This window comes from Mesoplodon mirus (assembly GCF_964341445.2).
Source record: "Mesoplodon mirus genome assembly, chromosome: 5".
Lineage (NCBI taxonomy): Eukaryota > Metazoa > Chordata > Mammalia > Artiodactyla > Ziphiidae > Mesoplodon > Mesoplodon mirus.
Window position 1 is genome coordinate 12,536,715 of NC_138980.1, and position 16,772 is coordinate 12,553,486.

At 48.1% G+C, this 16,772-nt stretch overlaps 1 protein-coding gene across 1 annotated transcript in view; it reads right to left on the reverse strand.

Moving 5' to 3' along the window:
• SLIT3 (slit guidance ligand 3) overlaps window positions 1-16,772 on the reverse strand; it is a 616,238-nt gene that overhangs the window by 48,691 nt on the left and 550,775 nt on the right. Inside the window, exons 21-25 of the mRNA XM_082622425.1 lie at window positions 14,566-14,634; window positions 12,230-12,301; window positions 11,327-11,398; window positions 2,949-3,020; window positions 1,137-1,300 (exon numbers count right to left, since the gene is read on the reverse strand). Coding sequence (XP_082478551.1) covers window positions 1,137-1,300; window positions 2,949-3,020; window positions 11,327-11,398; window positions 12,230-12,301; window positions 14,566-14,634 — 449 coding nt within the window. The remainder of the gene's footprint in view (window positions 1-1,136; window positions 1,301-2,948; window positions 3,021-11,326; window positions 11,399-12,229; window positions 12,302-14,565; window positions 14,635-16,772) is intronic.

The following is a 16,772-nucleotide window of genomic DNA, read 5'->3' on the forward strand; positions in this document are numbered from 1 at the left end:
CAGAAAGTAAATTTGGGGGAAAAAATAGTTCCCCCAATAATCAAAAACAAAATATGAGGGGATATAATATTTTACCTTGAATTAGCAATGATTACAAAATGAGATAAAATAATACAAGGGTCTGATGAAAAATGCACTCGAACGATGCTACTGGGAGTGAAAATTGGTTACAACCCTTTCTGGAAATCAATTTGGCATTAAGTGTGAAAGCCTTAGTAATGACCATATACTTTGGCTCAGTAATTTCTGTTCTCTGAATCTTATTTAAGGACATAATTTTAAATAGAGAAAGACATCTATGCAGCCGTGGTAAGAAAAAAAATGGAAATACTCTGAAAATTCAAAACCAGGAACTGGTTAAAGAAGTTATGATGGAGTGTTACAGCTTGGTGGTTGAGACCATGCACTCTGGAATCAGAAAGACCTGGAATTCTCTTAACTGTGTGATCTTGAGAAGTCATCTAACCTCAGTAAGCCTCAGTTTTCTCATTTTTAAAAGTAAGAATACTACTAAAGTAGACCCCACAGAGGTACTGGGGAATTAAATAAATGACTCCACGGAAAGTGAGAATTAAATGAAATAATACATGAAAAAGTGCTTAACATAATGCCTGCCACATAGTGAGAACCCAGTAGTAGTTTGTTATCATAATAATCACGCAGTCAAATCAAAATCTCATGTGCCCAAAATGTGCTGTAATAAAACAGGAAAATGCTTATGCTCTAAGATTGTTGGGTAAAAAATGCAGGTTAGGGCTTCCCTGGTGGCGCAGTGGTTGAGAGTCCGCCTGCCGATGCAGGGGACACGGGTTCATGCCCCGGTCTGGGAAGATCCCACATGCCGCGGAGCGGCTGGGCCCGTGAGCCATGGCTGCTGAGCCTGCGCGTCCGGAGCCTGTGCTCCGCAATGGGAGAGGCCACAACAGTGAGAGGCCCGCATACCGCAAAAAAAAAAAAAAAAAAAAAAAATGCAGGTTAAAGATTTTCTCAACTATGCAAAAATTTGTAGAGTAAGAGGTCAACGAGGAATATGTAGAAATGGCAGCAGAGGGACTTAGGGGAGCGAATGACAAGTGGACCGTTAGATGCAGGTCCACATCGGTTTCAGCATCTGAGAGGGGTGAGTCAGCACCTACCTTTGCACTGGAAGCGGTGGGTGGGTGTGGTGAGTAGGAGTCGGTCAGCCATGGGCTCGGGGCTACTGCAGCGGGCGATGCCAGGCTCCTTGTACCCGGCCTTCACCCACTCCGACAGCCAACGCAGGCTGCAGTCGCAGTGGAGTGGGTTGGTTCCCAGTGCCCTACAAGGCAGAGCAGGAAGTCAGGCTCCCCCGCCCAGCTTGGCCCATAGGCCCTGTAGTCTTGGTCCTCTGGAAAAGCAGAATTTTCAGACTCTGGCTAGATTGGGGGTGTCTGACAGGAGGACCAGCAGAGACTTCACTGGGGTGACAATCCCTGAAGATGTTTCAACCCCACCCAAGCCCCTCCCATCCCTAAGGCTTTGCTCTCACCTACCCTGGTAAGACTCCATCCTCAACTCACTCCCAATCTCAGCCCCTCCAGGAGGCTTCCTGGACCTCTGGCCATTGATGATCTGGCTCTCTTGCCCCACTAAAGGTTGCCCTGGAGGATGTACTCTGCAGAGAAGGTTTTGATACCCGGCAACCTAGGAAGCAGCTTCAGACCACTGAAGGAGCTCAGAACATGCCGCCCCCAAATATGCTGCTTTGTCTATTGACTATTTTCAGCTGAAGGCACTTGAGAAACAGCAGATGCTGTTTCTAGCTAAAAGCAGGTCATATTTCCTATGAGAAAGGTACCCTCCCCGGGCCAGGAAGAGAAGGGAGTTGATACCAAAATGGATCTGTACAAACAAACCTACTAAAATAACGCTGATCTTCCATCAGTTTCTGCGTGATTTCCTAGTCCCGGTCCCATGATTTACCGCCCCTAGTCCAAGCTTCTCTGTCGTGTCAGAGCCCCACGCTTCATCATTCTTTGTGTAAAAATGGTATATAAGCTTTGGGGCCCAATGGCTTCTTTGGGTTTTCATTCTCCTTTTGAAGACTCCCTCTTGCACATAAAAATATTAAATACATTTGTATGCTTTTCTCCTGTTAATCTGTCTTATGTCAGGCCGGCCACAGAGCCTAAGAGAGTAGAAGGAAGGTTCTCCTCCCAGACACCACTCAGCTTACAAGTGCAGGGGAGCGAAATGGTATCATCCAGTGCAGACACCTCCAAAGTGCTGTCTGAGGAAGAAAATACGAAAACTTCTTCTGCTGATTTTTAACCATAGCCTTTAACATTTCTATTTTTGAATGTTTTATAATATGCATACATAATATATCAGTGTTGTATATGTGCACAATACAAAAATAATTAAATATACAGACAGCAGGTATACAAACTCAAGCATTTTCACTGGCAGAGGTATGTAATACCTAATATTTAGGGGCCTCAGTCTCCCCTGTGTAAAATGGGAGGGGACTACCTGATGCCGAGTGTACAAAGAATATGTGCTTTGGCGTCAAGGCAAACCTGGATTTGAACCAGGTCTCTGCCACCTACTAGCTGTGCGACCCTTGGACCAGTTCTTCAGCCTTTCTTAACTTCAGTTTCATCATGTCTAATAAGGAGATTAAAATGCCTTGCTGCTGTAAGAAATATATGAGATAATTCATCTAAAGTGTTGAGCACATAGTAAGAGTTTTATGTTCATTCTTATTAAATATGTACATTGTTTTCATAATTGATTATGTCTCTGAAGGCATCTGAAGCAGAGAACACAAAATGTGCACAGTGTGGGTACATTTTTGTAAATAAAACACACTCTCTTCATATGGAAAGAACCATACTGAGGAGGTAGTACTGATAAGTATCATCTCTGGCATTATAATCTTTTCTGTTTTGAGGATATGCACGTGGGGGAGAAACAGGGCTACTTACAGATGGGAAAGAGAGGTCAGGTCATTGAAGGAGCCTTCGGGAACGCTGGAGATGTCGTTGCCATGGAGGGTTCTGAAGCAGAAGCACAGGTCACAGGGTTAACCCCCAGTAACAGCTCTGAACTCAGTACACTCTCTTGGCGTCCCAGGCTGGCCCAGTCATGCCTCTGAGCATGCAGAGCCCCGCTGCCAGCAGCAGGAGGGGATGTCTCCTTCACTGTCCCGTGCACGGATGTTTCCGTGCCTAGATCAGCTGCAGGGATGTCGGGAGTAGAGGGTTAGGGAAAGACAAAGATGAATCAGACGGACTTGGGATGGAATCAGAAATCAGTCCCTTTCAGCTGTGGAGCATTGGGTGAGTTACTTCCTTTTCCTGGCCTCCATTTTTGCACCTGAAACATGGAGACAGAGCCATCTAGTGAAGGCACTGGGGTTTCAGAGATAATGTGAAGAACTATGGTCGAGACCAGAAGCTCTGGAGCTGGGCTGCTTGACTCAAACCCTGACTCTGTCACTTACCCGCTGTGTGACTATGGGGAAAGTTACTTACCCTCTCTGTGCCTTGGTTTCCTATCATAAAATGGGAATGAGAGAAAGTAAAAAGATTTGCCGCAGAAGGTACCTTCGGTTGTGGGTGCATTAGTCCACGTAGAGCCTGGCATTTTCTAAGTACTAAATGGTTAACCTTATTAATATTTGTAAAAGGTCTTGAACAATGCCTGGTACAGATCAAGAAACTGGTTCCCTTCATATTCACCTAGAGAGATTTTAGGGAGATTGAGAAATGCTATCAGTCCCAGCTCAGAAGACAAAGGGAAGGGGGCACTCAGCTCCTGGGGAGACTCCCTGGAGCCGGACACTCATCTTTGTGGGAAAGGGTGTGGCATTACCCACACACACATGTGGGTGTTGTTCTTGTGTGCACCTGAGTGTATTATCTGACAGTGTGTCTGAGGGGCCAGGCAACCTGCTTGGGTTTAATCATGCCTCTCTCCACCCTGTGGTGTAATAGCTGGAAGCTATGCTCACTTGCAGGGTGGTGGCACATACTGATCTTTCAATAAGTGCCTGGAGAACAGGTTTTTGAAAGAAATTGAAGGAACATGGCTCCGCTGCTCAAGTAAAAACATGAGCAAACCCACAATTCGTGGGTTATACCCTCCATGGAAGGATTAGTCATCCACTGCATACAAAAAAATCCCCAAGCTGACTCACTTTGGGGCTGGCCCCTGAAATGCAAGGGGTGACATTCGTAGAAACTCAAAGGTTTCCTTAGTGGCTGCTGGGCACCGTCCCCTGGGCTGTGAAAGGAGCCCTAGTTAAACAAAGGGGGTGATTAACGTTGACTGTGAAAGTGTAAACAGGATAGTAACTTATGAATCTGCTCTTCTGTTTTCCTTTTAGCTGATGTTAGCTTGCCCTGGGTCTTCAGCTGAAATATAGATGTGAGCTTAATTACACTTAATAATGAGCAGAGCCTCTCAAAGCTGACTGAGCATCAGGGCTAATACACATACAGATTTCTGAGGCCCATTCCCAGAGATTCTGATTCAGTGGGTCTGGGGTGGGGCCTGAGGTTCTGCATTTCTAACACCCACGTGCCAGCCCCACCCTCCGCCCCCGCCACCAGGTCCCTGGTCTCCCTGAATGGCAGGGTGAAAGCTTTCCTTGAAGCTTAGGCAGCCAGGAGAGCAGGGTGAGGGTACCCAGTCCTCCAAAGAGTGTTCGTGGAAGCTTCTCACCTCCCTGAGTAAGAAGGGGCTAGAAGCACTTCCTCACACTTTTATCAGTATCATTTAGTCTCTAATCCACGTGGTTATTTATGAATCACACCGGCTCCGTCTGCTATTAACTTGGATGACTTCACGGCTGCTTGCTGTTTGGCGAATGCACCCAGCCCCACCATTAATCATTTCAGAATGCGGCTCGGGCCCCTGGAGAGGCACAAAGCCCTAATTTAAAAACACCAAATGACCCAAAGGCAGCTTTGGTACTGTGACCCCTGCAAGTCGCACTCCCATTTATTATGAGCTGATCCGCTGAGGTCTCTATAAACTGCAGAGTAATGGGGCTGTAATTTACTGGGACAATGCTAAAGAAATCTGCCTACACTGTAGTTTCTGGCTCCTGGTTTGGCCCCCAAAGAAGGACTCCTGCATGTCCAACCACCCTCCTAAAGGATGCCAGGGGAGCAGCACAAATGTGCCCTCCCAGGAAGCACTAAGCACTCCCCCTTTCCCTCTCGTTCTCCCTTACACCTCACAGGGAGCTGGTGCAGGCAAGCGACTCTGAACTGGGCATGACTCATCTTCAAGCATCCGGGACTCTTTTTTCCCTCCTGACTCTTAGGAGGTGTTAAGGCAGACTAGGGAATTTCAGGATGCAGATGAGGACATCATGAGAGCAACTGGAGGGCATAACCATCCCCTGTCAGTTCTGGGTTGCCTGAATCTGGGTCTCCGAATCTCTAGGTGCTCACAGTTTGTATGATAGATGACGGGAACTATCCTCATCCTAAAGGTGGGATGCAGTGGGTGAATTCTCTTCTGAGCAACACAGGCCACTCCCAGGTGACCTGGGGTTTAAGGTCTGGAGTCAGACAGCCTGGGTTCGAATCTCTATTCTGATAATCACTGTCTGTGTGACCTGAAACAACTGACATTATTTCTGTGCCTCAGTTTTCTCATCTCTAAAATAGAGGAATTCTTAGTATCTACTTATAGCAGATACCTTTTGGGGGGTGTGGGTTGATCAACATTCTTCTCCTCTTTTCTGTAACAGTTCCTCCCTCTTCCATTAGGGAATCACCCCTCCCCACTTCTGAGTCCAAGTGGTCTGGCCTCATGGGCCAGGTCTGCCCAATCGGAGTCACAGTGATTGGTTTGAGGTTGAGTATGTGACCTAAGTAGGCCACTGAGAGATATTTCTGGGGCTTTCCTTGGAACTACTAGGACAGAGGCAGTTTCATTTTGAGAGGCAGAAAGAGATGCATTTCTGACAGTACCACTGGAGTACCTGCATCCAGCCATAGAATCTAATACCTACTACTGCATTTTTCAGTTACCTGCATCGATAAATTCTCTTTTTCTGCCTAAGGTGGTTTGAACTGATTTTCTTTTCCTTTAGTCAGGAAGGGATCTAATATACTGCTTCCTAAGCTAGGATTTAAAGATACAATGCAGGTGGTTCAGCTGGTGCAGGATGCAATGCAGGGCCAGCACACGGTAAGCCCTCACTCGGGTCAGCCACGATTATTGCAAGCATCGTCATGACTCCTTCCCCCCTATGTTCTTGGACATATTTGGGGTCATTCCCCTCAAGGCGTTACCCGCTTAGAGTAGAAGCGTGAAGGTATGCAGCCTATCATCCCAAAGGAGCCCTGTGGAGGATTCCAGGAGACATACTGAATTTTGGCAGAGCTTCCCTGTGTCCATCACCTTTCAGCCCATGTCTTTCATGCCACCCCACTCATTAATTCTCATCCCAGGCCTCTCTGGGCAAGGAAAAAAACACTCCCTTTTTAAAAAGGCCATGTCCCCCCCAGTCTTCAAGAAAAGTCTGAAATGAGAGGCAATAAAAATAGATGATAACCTAAGACGGAGCAGGATGGAAGGCGACGGAACACTGGGCTAGAAGCCAGGAGACATGGGTTCCAGCCTTGGTTCTGCTCCCACCTTATGATGGGTCGGCAGCATCTCCTCCTGTTCTCACACCCAGAAGCCACATTCCAGCCAAAGCTGGAGCTTCCTGGACATCCCATCCCTCCATCCCCAGGCATATGCCCTTCCTGACTTCCAGGCTTCTGTCCAGTGCATTTATATTTTCCCTGCCTAGAATGTTCTTCACTCCCATCCCTATTTGGGTAACTCCCTCTGGCATCCCAGACTCAGCCTTGGGAGCAGAAGTTAAGAGCAGTGATTCTGAGAGTGAACAGTCTTGGGTTCAGATCCCAACTTTACTCTCTCCTCGTTGTGTCACTTGGGGAAAGCTACTCAATTTTGCCAAGCCTCTGTTTCCTCATCTGGGAAATGGGGATAATGGTGGTATATTCTTCATAGAATTGATGGGAAGCGTGAATATGACAATGTAGCTAAAGCATTTAGCCCAGTGTGCAGTGCATAGTCAAGGTTTAACAAGTGTCAGCAGTGATAACTACCTCTCAGAAAGTCTTTTTTTTTTGCGGTACGCGGGCCTCTCACTGTTGTGGCGTTTCCCGTCTTGGAGCACAGGCTCCGGACGCGCAGGCTCAGCGGCCATGGCTCACGGGCCCAGCCGCTCCGCGGCATGTGGGATCCTCCCGGACCGGGGCACGAACCCGTGTCCCCTGCATCGGCAGGCGGACTCTCAACCACTGCGCCACCAGGGGAGCCCCAGAAAGTCTTTTGGATGGCCAGTACTGGCTTGCATGCCTCTCACTCGGATTCCTATGGCTCTCTCACAGGCATCACCCTGTACTGTAGTTGTCTGTCCATCTCCTGTGCTAGACCGCGCGATCTCTGAAAGCGGGAACTGTGCTGTATTCACTATTTGTACCCCAGCCGCCGCGGTACTTAGCCTAGCATTTAGCTCACAGTGGGCATTCAGGGAAGGATGAAGAAGTGAATGATGTGAGCAAGTCATTAAACCTTTCTGAATCTGCCTCCTTGTCTTATAAATGAGTGGTTTGGACAGGGTTTCTGAGACTCACTCCCCACTTCTAAATTATTAAACTTTTCTAAATAATTAAACTTTTTTTTTTTTTTTTTTGGTGGCACAAAAGGGCCACACCAGGACCACAAGGAGTCACCTTTTGGCTCACCAGAATCGCCTGATGTTCAACAGCTGGTCAAAAATGGAATGGGATTGTCTGGGAAGCGAGCGAGCTCTTAGTCTCTGAAGGTAATCAAGCAAAAGGGCAAATGGAGCCCTTTGCAGAGATGTTGTAGGGAGGGTCCATGCCACCAGTTGAGCAGTGGTGAATAGCCGCATGTGCGTAAACAGCAAGCACAGTCTTATTTCAGGGAACAGGAGCTAAAAAAATACGGATGATGAATGATAATCCCGCTCGCTCCCTCACAAGCACACACTGACACAGTCCTGGCACTAACTGATTCCAGGTGGCCCTCCTGCAGCTGGGGCTGGGGGGTGACAGTTGGGACCACACGCACACAAGGCATGTGGCTCGGCGTGGGGCAAAGATCAGGGAACACACAGATCCCCAAAAAAGGACTAGAACGTCCTGGAGGATGTTCTCTTCTGGCTATTTTTAGATTAGGAGTGAGGTAGGAGAAGTATATTTTCACACAAAGTTTTGTTCTCAAAGCTCCTTGACCAATATCCTGTCTCTGAAATGTATTCATATCCACCCACCAACACACACACACACACACACACACACACTCTCTCTCTCTCTCTCTCTCTCTCTCTCTCCACCCGCCCCTTCTCTCTCTCCTTCCTAAATGTCAGGTCTTTCTTGCTGCTTTCCAGAGCACTTTTTGGCCTTTGTCTATGGCTGAACCTTGCTGTTTATCCTGCTTCCTCACCCCAAACTGCCAGCATCCCTGGGTCTCTGGTTATTTCTGAAATTCTAATCAAATTAATGAAACCCGTTAGAAATGTGAAAAGAATATATGAATGACCACATGCAGTTACAGGTACTGCAGTTTCTGATTTCCAAAATCCTGTTTTGCTTCCCAACCCCCCAAATTATAAATATGTTACTGTCTTCATTCATCTTTAACTTTGTCTTCATTTATAACAGAAATGATTTGATATTACCCGTTAGCTATCAATGGTTTTTTTCATTTATTTGCCCATGTTCCCTTATAGTCCTTCATGGTTATCAATGTTATAATTGATACGGTTACAGTTACTAGATAGCAGTGTGGAAACCTGTTTACCACATAGTGTTATGCAGAAAAATAAACCTAATTTGTATATATGTTACAATTGTACATATATACAGTTATAATTGTAACAATATACAAATTAGGCTTATTTTTCCACATAATGCAATGTGGTAAACAGGTTCCCACTCTGCTATTAGTTTTCCTCTCTTAATAATTGCACTTCATCGACTGGTTGCATCATGCTTTACTTAAATATTTCCCCACTGTGGCCTTCTGGGTAATATTTAAAATTTAGGTTAAAAATTACAGTGCAACCAAGATCTTAATGCAGAGAACCCTTCTCTCTTTTTGGATACCCTTTCGTAAAAATTCCTAGATGTGCAATTACTGGGAGAAAGGATACAAATATCCTTTAAAAGAAACGCAGCCCATAAACATTTTAATTTTTCCTGCCTTGGCCCTTATGCAGAAAATTGTTGCTCCCCACTGAGGTAGATAGTTGGAATGAGGGCCTCTAAGATCCTCTTTTATCTACAAGAGCCCATGATTCTAAAATGATGGTGCAAAAAGCCTACTCATTCTGAATTCAAGAAGCAAGCACAAGTGTGTTGGATGTTTTATGTGGACTCCTGGTGAACTAATGACAGCACTGGTTCTGGAGTGACACCAACGAGGTGCTGAGGAAGGAGGAAATCCTGGATAGGGGGGTGATGTGCACCCCACCACCCTGGTAGACAGACGGATGGACAGGCAAACGTTCTCTTTCTCCCTTCCACATGTTGAGCTGTCCCAACCAAAACTACTCTAATTATGAACATAGGCACACGGATCCCATTGAAATGGCAGGTCACACCCCCTGGCAGCCAAGCTATGCCCAGAACTGGAAGACTGGGATGGGGGGACAATAGATTGGGATTGAGGGGAGATGGTGGGGGTGGGGTGCAGCAGGTCCAGCCCCAGCCAATGAGATGAGCCCATCTCCCGTTGTGTTCAACTCAAAACAGGGAAATGGTTCTGCTGATGTTTCCATTCTCAAGCTCCCCAGAGAAGACAGATAATAAATAAGTGACAGTAACAGATTGCACACTGTCAGCACGGGTACTTCTTTGCCCCCCACAGAATTGATTTTTAATAACAGCACAGATGACATGTGGCAGGAGTTGTCGCTGACACTGGTGTTTTGTGGGCCTCAATAAATCACATCAGCCTGGAGGCTCCGAAATGGACCTGCTCATTGGGTGCTGTCTGCCAACCGTAACTGGGTCCTGGGAAGGATCCCGGGGCTCTGAGTCAGGAGGCTGGATTCTGCAACCTCCTGACTGCTGAATCTTGGGCCAGCGACTTCACCCATCTGGGTCTCAGTTTTCCCGTCTTTAAAATGGACATAACCCTCTCAACCGCATAGCATTATGAGGCAATGACCATGAAAAGCCCCATAAAATATGGTTTTCACTATTATAGTCATAATGGGCCAGAAGGGAAAGAAGTTGATAGGTTTGGGGGCAGAGCGTCTGGCATCTCTGTTCTCATGGGAATGTCATTCAAAGGATCCTCCCTTGCCAGCAAAATAGGTGCAAGATGGGCAGGCAGAAATATCAGGTGACAATGGGCCCAGGGTTGGGGTGGCAGTGAGGTGCCATTCCTGCTCTTGCAAGTGCTCATGTGAGAATAGTCATAACAAATGAATATAAAGTGTCTACCATGGGCCAGAGCTGTGCTAAGTGCTTTACGTACAATATCTCATTTAATCCTCATAAGACCCGGTGAGGCCATTACCATCGTTATCTGATTTCATGATGAGAAGAACCACAGCTAGGGAGGGGCAGAGCTATGCCTGAAAAGCAGGGGACTCCATGGCTATCTTGTCTTGGCTCAGAGCTCATCTGCCTCAGTTAGCTGTCCACTACCCTTGTGTAGGCCAGGGCCAGGCAGGTATCATAAGGTGACAAGAGGTGGGTGGGTGATGTGCAGGCTGCAGACCGCAGAACTCTGTTCAACGGGGTGGGATGGCTCAGCCCTGCAGGAATGCAGAAGGGAGCCCTGGGAGGCCAGGTCTCTCCATTTTCCAAGAGAGTGTAGAAATCAGGATTTATATGAGAAACCTCCTGATATTTAAATGTGGGCAACTTATTAAAACTTTAAGGATACTTTATGAGTTGACTTGGCTGCGAACAGATGGCTATGTGTGTGCTCTGGCCCTGCACAGTGTGCTCTGCTAGGGCGCAGAATATAATTGCATAGAATTGCAGATCCTAATCCTCGCAAGGGATGTGCTATGGATCCCATTTTGCACATAAAGAAGTGGGAACTCAGAGGAGTTAGTGATGTGTGGCAGGTTCCACAGAGGAAGTGAGCTGGAACAGGGAGTGACTGACTCTTAAGCATGAGCTCTCTCTGCCCCATTGAGCAAATTAGAGTGTTGGGTTAGGGGAGGGGCACATGGCGGGCAGAGTGGGCTCTGAGCAAGGAAGAGCAGGGAACAGGAGTGCTCAGTCCTGCCTGCTGTTACCCAGAAAAGTAGAAGTAGAAGTCAGCGCACTGGGGTACTCACAGCACTCGGAGGGACCGCAGCCCATTGAAGGAGTGGATGGGGATGCATCGCAGCCGGTTGTAGCTCAGGATCCTGTGGAAGAGGACACACAGGCTCTGTTGGTTCTTCCTGTTCTTAGCTACTGATGCATGCATTGTCCATACTGGACCAGTCAAAGCAAATGGTTTCTTTACCCTCCCAATTTTTTTTTTTTTTTTTTTCGGTACGCAGGCCTCTCACTGTTGTGGCCTCTCCCGTTGCGGAGCACAGGCTCCGGAAGTGCAGGCTCAGTGGCCATGGCTCACGGGCCCAGACGCTCCATGGCATGTGGGATCCTCCCAGACCGGGGCACGAACCCGTGTCCCCTGCATCGGCAGGCGGACTCTCAACCACTGCGCCACCAGGGAAGCCCTACCCTCCCAATTTTAATAGACTGACAAAAAGCATCCTAGGGATAAGGGAAAGAGAAACATTCCCCATCACTCCAGGAAGCTCACTGGCTTCATGTCCCATTTTCCTCATATGTTCCTTAGCAGGCTGGCTCCCTAACCAGCTTTGCCATCACCTCCGTCTATTGTCAGATGGTGAGTGCTCACAGTGTACAGAGCTAATGGGAAATAAATGGGTCTGAGCAAAATATAATTGTGTAGGGAAACCCTCACTGGGAGAGAAAATTCACACATCACAGAAGGTATTCCAAAGAGGAACTTCTTCAGAAGTAATTAGGTGCCAACTCCTCTCTGACCACCCGGACAGTGGAGTTCTGACCTACTCTGTTTTCCTTCTGATGATTAAGGTCTGCCCTGTGCTGGGTCAACCACAGCCCTGAGGATCGCTAGAGCGGAGCATGTAAGCCTGAGGGGAAAGAGGAAGGATGCACTTAGTATCAGGCCCATGTTAATCACAGCAGCTCACTGTACTCACAGGGTGGAGAGGTGAGACATGTTACTGAAGGTGTAGTTGGTCAGCATGCCAATGCTGTTGTTGCTCAGGTCACTAGGAAAAGTAAGCAGAAGGGTCACATTGTACTGTTAGTTGCATCCAAAGGGGGTCGTTCCCAGCTTTCACACATGCATGCACGCCTGCTATCCATCCATCCACCCATCCATCTGCCCGTCTGCCCACCCATCCATGCATTCATTCATCCATCCACCCATCCACCTGTCCATATGTCCATCCACCCATCTGTCCGTTCATCTATCCATCTGTCCGTCTGCCCATTCATCTGCCCATCTGTCCATCTGCCCATCTACCCATCCATTTGTCTATCCACTTATCTTCCCATCCATCCATCCATCCATCCATCCAACCATCTGTCCATCCGCCCATCCATCTGTCCATCCACTTATCTTCCCATCCATCCATCCACCCATCTATCCATCCACCCATCCACCCATCTGTCCATCTGTCCATCCATGCATCTGTCCACCCACCCATCCATCCATCCACTGGTCTGTCTGTCCATACACCTATCTGCCTATCTGTCCATCCATCCATTCATCCACCCACCCCCCCATCTTCCCATCCATCCATCCATCCATCCATCCATCCCACCCCCACCTTCCCATCCATCCATCCAACCAACCATCTGTCCATCCACTTATCTTCCCATCCATCCATCCATCCATCTATCCATCCATCCACCCATCTGTCCATCTGTCCATCCATGCATCTATCCATCCACCCATCTGCCCATTCATTCATCCACCCACCCATCCATCCATCCACTGGTCTGTCTGTCCATACACCTATCTGCCTATCTGTCCATCCATCCATTCATCCACCCACCCCCCACCCACCTTCCCATCCATCCATCCATCCATCCATCTGCCCATTCATCCACCCATCCGCCCATCTGTCTATTCACCCATCTGCCCATTCATCTGTATATACATCCATCTGTCCACCCATCCATCTGTCTGCCCATCCATCCACCCATCCACTCATCCTCCCCATATGTCCACCAGCCCATCCATCCATCTGTCCATCCACCCATCTATCATCCATCCATCCATCTGTCCATCTGCCACCCATCTGTCCATCTGTTGGCCCAGCTGTCCATCCATCCATCTATCCACCCATCCATCTATTCACCTATCCACCCATTAGTCCAAATGTTCATTTTTTTTACTGAAGATTTATTCAATCAGTCATTCCACCAATTGTCGTTCATTTATTCATCTACTTATTCAGCTACTCAAACATTCAGTGGTGTCTATCCATCGATTTTATTCTACCAGCAAAACATAACACATAAGGTAACAATTTCTCCTTGTTGTAGTGCTCTTTCCCCCGATCAATTCTTCTCCTCATAGCCCCTCCACCATCCCTCTCTTCCAGCATTCATTTATTCCATCTTATCAGATTCTCTCTTGGGGGAATGAGGTTGATGGGAGTGTGGTCCTTTGCCAACTGCAAGCTCCAGCTTCTCCCCGAGGATAAGTATCCAAAGCAGTGGTTTTCAACATCAGCTGTACATTAGCATCATCTGGGGAGCTTTAGTTCTCCGAGGCCTAGGTTTCATGCCCAGATATTCCACTTTAATTGGTGTAAGGCAGGCTTGAGCATCAGTATTTAAAACAAACCCCAAACTACTGTGATATATAATCAGCTGAGGTTGAGGGCCATTGCTCCGGGGCTCCCTGCCCCCTAAGCAGATGGGGCATCTTTCAACAGCACTTGCCCAAGGATCCTGGGTGCCCTCTTGGCAAGGCAGTGAGGGACAAAGCTCAAGGGCTCCCCAGCTTCCTGCACCCCGCCCATGCCCAGCAGCCCTGCGCCTCATTCAGAGGTTTTCCTGGGTTTTGGCCGACTTGGAGCCAGTAGCGGCTCCCACCTGAAAGATCCTCAATTTGAACCAGCTGCTTAGAACATTTTCTGAGTAACTAAAGAAGGAGGAAGAAGAAATGCCAAATTTATGCTTTTGGCAAACCTAAGTGCAGCCACAGCTTGCAAGAAACTGAGGGATCTCAGGAATTTAACTGGGAGACCAGGTCAGAGGCTCCAAGCCAAGGAGGAAGGTGCCACAGGTGGCCAATGAGGCCCAGATCTGGGTACTTCTGCATGAAGTCCTCACTGGGTAAGACCTGGCACATCTGGCCGGCCCATCCTTCCCAGTTGCCTCTTGCCACTCCACCCAGAGGGAAAAGTGCAGGAATGCCCCCAAAGCCTGCAGCGCTGCCCTACCCACCCTCTGCATCAGTTTCCTGTGCTCCCTAAGGACAGAAAATGAAATATCCCACCAACGCTGGGCTCCTTACATGAGTGTCAGGTGTCGGAGGGTGGGCAGCTCCTTGGGCACGGCTGTTAAGTGGTTTCCTTCCAGGTACCTGAAAGAGAGGTGCAGAGTCACGTCGGGCAAAGAGACACTGGGCACACTGCCGTTATCTCAAGATGCCTCTCCTGACTTCCCAGGCTGGAGTGGGTCCCTGATTTGCTCTCTCATGGCTCTTTCTTCCCCCACTTCAAAGCATATACTACATTTGTCATCTAATATTTATCTGTGTGATTGCTCAACTAATGACACTTTTCCCCACTGGGCTGCTAAGCTCCAAGATGGCAGGGCTCTTGCCTAAAATTGCCCAAGGTTGGAGCCCCCTAAGACTGTGTACAGAGCGGCCCACAGTAGGTGTTCAGTAAATTATTTGTTGAATAAAGCACCCACTTTGTACCTGGCCTGCACAATACCCTTACATGGCAGGGATTCACAGTTGAGAAAACAGAAGTTCAGAGATGTTAAAACGCCTGCCCAAGGTCACACAGCAAGTGGTTGAGTTAGGACTTGAACCCAGGTCTCTCTGACTGCAGTTTTATCACAGTTCCAAATGGCCTCTATTTAGCTACCGGCAGGTGTGGAGAGCTAAGCCATTAAGAACCCTAATTCCGTGTTGAGTATTTCTGATATGCATCTGGAAGCTGAGGAGACAGGGCATGTTCCTGGAGCCCTGTGCTCTAGTCCCCAGCAGGAGGACCACATGCAGGATGGGACAGGGGTCAGAATGAGGCCACACCAACAGAAGGAGACCCCTCCTGAACGGGCAAAGGCTGAGCCTAGACCGGCCTGGACCGTGGGGTCCTGTGCCAACCTGCTCATCAGACACCCGAGCGTGGTTGAAGATAGAGAAGGAAGTCGTGTTTTGATGATGAATTACAAAGGTTATGACTACCCTAAAGAGGGGACATGGGCTGATTCATTTATCCCCACCCTCGCTGTAGACCCCTTTCCCTGGGCTTCCTGTTGCTCTAAGGACAACATAGCAAAATCTTTAAGATGGCTTATAAGGTCTGCTCTCGTCTCCTGGGTGAGTCTCCCTTGATATAAAGCCCTCGTAGCTTCCTCGCCCATAACAGTCAACATCCGGCAGCTGCTGTTCGTTGGTGCTGTGCCTGCCTTAGGCTCCACGAAGGCAGACCCTAGGTCTACCTTTTCCTAGTTCAGGGCTTCTTAAACTGTACTGTACATAGGAATCACCTGGGATCTTGCTAAAAAGCAGATTCTGATCCAGTAGGTCTGCCATCAGTTTGGAGAGTCTGCATTCTTGATAGGCTCTTGGGAGATGGTGGAGCTCATTCATGGTCTACAGGCCACATTTTTTTTTTGTTTTTTTTTTTGGCAGTAAGCGGCCCTCTCACTGTGGTGGCCTCTCCCATTGCGGAGCACAGGCTCCGGACGCGCAGGCTCAGCGGCCATGTCTCATGGGCCCAGCCGCTCCGCGGCATGTGGGATCCTCCCGGACCGGGGCACGAACCCGTGTCCCCTGCATCGGCAGGCAGACTCTCAACCACTGCGCCACCAGGGAAGCCCTACAGGCCACATTTTGAGTAATGAGGTGCTAACACACTGCCTGGCATCCAGTAGACCCAGCACAAAATGACTGAATGGGATGAAATGGGTTAAAATATGATATGGGTAAGTGTGTCAGTGACCAAACCGGGCTTAGCTTTAGGGACAACTTGTCCTTACCTTACCTTAAAGGTAAGGCATTAGGCATTACCTTAAATTAAGGCCAAGTGACTTTATTCCCTTGGCTGGCCCTGAGGGATCCTCGTGGCACAGAACATTGGGCAGGACCCCACACGGTCTCTGGTTGCCATGGCATGTTGGATTAATGTCCCTTTGGTCCTCAATCTTTGTTGTACATCTATTGCTCTAAGAACTATGCTAGACGCTGGGGGAGATACAAAGATGAACCAGACCCCATTTCTGCCTTCAGGGAGCTTGATCATCTGACTTAAAATTCAGCCGTGCACACATGTTTAGATTATGCCCTCAGGCAGAGGAGCTAAGAGAAATGTATTCACTGATGTAGTCATTTATTCAGGCAGAAATATTTATTGGGCAACTGCAATGTGCCAGGTATCGTATATACTGGTGAATAAGATAGGGGTGGTGCCTACTTTCTGGCATTTAAAAATCTAATGTGTGTGTGGGAAGGAAGGAGAGAGTGAGAGAGGGAGAGAGAGGGAG